Raw genomic sequence first — 2,951 nt, forward strand, 5'->3', positions numbered from 1 at the left:
GTATTTCGTAAATACACTTATTTCACTCAACGTCTGAGTTTATAACTTCGTATTTGATAAGCTAGTCGATGTAATAGTTTATTAACTTATTTCATTTTACGCATATAAATATCTAATAACTTAATATTACCATCTAATTATGATATAAACATGTAGCTTATCTCAATTTTCAACTTGCTTATAAGTATGAGTACAAATGGTAATGTTGCAAAAAACTTCTTCGCTTAACTTCCAAAGAAAAAATTATGTATAATGACCATCCTAAGATCTACTAGTTGAGAATATTGTACACTAGAAACAACCATTATAAGTTAAACAAAGAGACATCTCATACCCCTTGATAGGGTAGACAATAAACTGAATTAATTTGACATTCGTTCAAAATTTGACTCATTATTTAGTTTCATAGACTTAGTTCATAAACCAAACACATCGAACTTGAGTTAAAAACTAAATTTCTTAACAAAAATTAGCCGAACTAGAACTAAAAACTAAACTGGTTAAAAAATAATCAAACTTAAAATAAATACAGTTTAACTCATTAGATTCATTAGATGACTTGATTATTTATATATATATATATATGTCTATGTAAATAAGTTTTGCGTGTATATATTTATATATGTGTGAATATACATATAGGAAATCTTAAATTTTATGCATAATAATAAGACTCACTAAATAGTTTATAAATTATTGATGAAGAGTCGATTCAAACAATTCGCAAACTTTAATCAAACTGAATTTGAGCTAAAAACTTAGTTTATTAAATAATATTATGTTTGTGAGAATATTAGTTGATTAATAAGTATACAATTTCACAAGGCAATAACTTATTGGTCATTTATACCCAAACTAGTCCATCCATTAAGAACTTAAAAGTCCTTATTGAGATAAATTCATTTATCTAATAACATGAATAATTTATTTTTATGGCTAATAGCTTATAAACTAGTATCCTAATACCATAGACATCCCTCACATTGTTTTTTCGCATAGTCTTTTGCTTATTGTTTTCAGGCACCTCTTTAAATACCGCAACTGCAACACCTTCTGATCAAATTTATTACAAACACCAACAAAAACCTCTCAAACATATAATAACAATATCTTTTAGAAGCTATCTCAATCCTTTATCAACTCACCTCACACTTGGAGAATCAACAATGGGAAAGAAATCTTTGAAGCTACCATCTCTATTCAAAACCAAAGAAGCACCACCAAGAAAACAGAAACATCATCCATGGCAATTGTTACCCTCTTGTAGCCACCCAAAGACCCTCTCTTTTCGTGCTGGTGATGAAATCTTCAAGACAGTTAACTCTGTATTCTTTGACCCTTCTTCAGAAACCAACACTGGAACTCCTGAGTCATGGTTCACAACCTCATCTGAATCTCCAAGCTTCTCAACCGAGTCAGAAGATTATTGCAACTATGATGGTGAGTCCTTGGACATGTTGGTACGTGGTGTTAGATCAGAGAGGCTGTTTTTTGAGCCAGGTGATACAAGTTCTATATTGGAAAAAGCTAAGGCTATTAGTTTTCCCTTCAAAGAAAGTGTGGTCCTTGCTATGGAATCAGAAGACCCATATGAAGATTTTAAGAGATCAATGGAGGAAATGGTTGAGTCTCATGATGTTAAAGATTGGGATGGTTTGGAAGAACTTTTGGGTTGGTATTTGAGGGTGAATGGTAAGAACAATCATGGATTTATAGTCGGTGCTTTTGTGGATTTACTTATTAGTATGGCTGCTTCTAATTCTTGTTCTGATTCAACTACTTATTCTTCTGCTGTTTCTTCATTTTCTACTTCTTCCCCTTTGTGTCTACGTGAGGGACAGAGTGAGATTATTGAACTTGAGGAGCATGAAGATACTATAACATCTTAGTATTGTAGTGATTTCAACCTTTTTTGTAAATTGTAGATTAAAAGAAAATTTAGTGAGAATGAAATGAAGGCTTGATCATTTTTTGTCTCTGTCATTTTTTGTGTGTATATTTATGTTTGGGTAAATATTTTTATTTTAATATGACCCACCAACAAAACTTTGTTTAAGAATAATTTACATTGTTAATATAAGGACCTTGAACTAATAGAAATCTATTGGATATGAGTTAGTGAATAGATATGAGTTAGTAGTCTTCAAGCTGAAAATGCAGATCATGGAACCTGACTTATCTTTATATAAAGGTACTATCTGTCCTGTCTCATATTAAACTAGTTTTTTTACTTGATAAGCTTAATATTATAAATTAATATTTTCATAATTAAAAATATATAAGTTAAAATTAAAAATTAATATAAAAGTTTAAAATTATTATAAGTCGTAGTTTTAGATTTAATTATCGATAATAATATGTTGTAAGTTAAAAACATATATTATTAGTAAGATTCAAATACATATACAGTTATTTACACAGTGTAGCTGTTAATTCAATTATTACTAATATAAATAATGATAATTTAATTTTGAAGGGATGATAAGATATAAGGTGTAAATATAAATTAATAAAGACATGAAGTTTTTTTGAGATATATAAATAATAATTTATTATAATATTTAGATATCTTGATCCTTCCATTATATAATTTTTGTTTGTGGTTAATATGCATATATTAATAAATTTTAAAGAATATTATATATTGCCAAAATATCCTCAAAGGTGATAAGGACTAATACAGTTAATTAATAATAGGTATAATATAAAATAAAGATATAATTGAAAGAAAAACTTTGACTAAATCTTAAATTTGCACAATAACGAAGAAAACACTTTAACTAACAAAAGATAAAAAATAGAGAGAATACATGATAACTTTGATAGAATATGATTGGTACATAGAACAAAAAATGAAAAATGGTTTCCGGCGAGATTAATTACCATTTACACGTACACTAATTCAGCAAACAACCACTCCACCCACAATTTGGTTTATGTACTTTCCCATT

At 28.2% G+C, this 2,951-nt stretch overlaps 1 protein-coding gene across 1 annotated transcript; it reads left to right on the forward strand.

Annotated features, from left to right (window-relative positions):
* Positions 1,130-1,969, forward strand: LOC109353570 (transcription repressor OFP13-like). The gene has a single exon (XM_019595906.1). It carries the CDS (start codon positions 1,167-1,169, stop codon positions 1,887-1,889), a length of 723 nt encoding a protein of 240 aa, XP_019451451.1. The 5' UTR covers positions 1,130-1,166; the 3' UTR covers positions 1,890-1,969.

The sequence above is a fragment of the Lupinus angustifolius genome, chromosome LG08, assembly GCF_001865875.1.
Source record: "Lupinus angustifolius cultivar Tanjil chromosome LG08, LupAngTanjil_v1.0, whole genome shotgun sequence".
Lineage (NCBI taxonomy): Eukaryota > Viridiplantae > Streptophyta > Magnoliopsida > Fabales > Fabaceae > Lupinus > Lupinus angustifolius.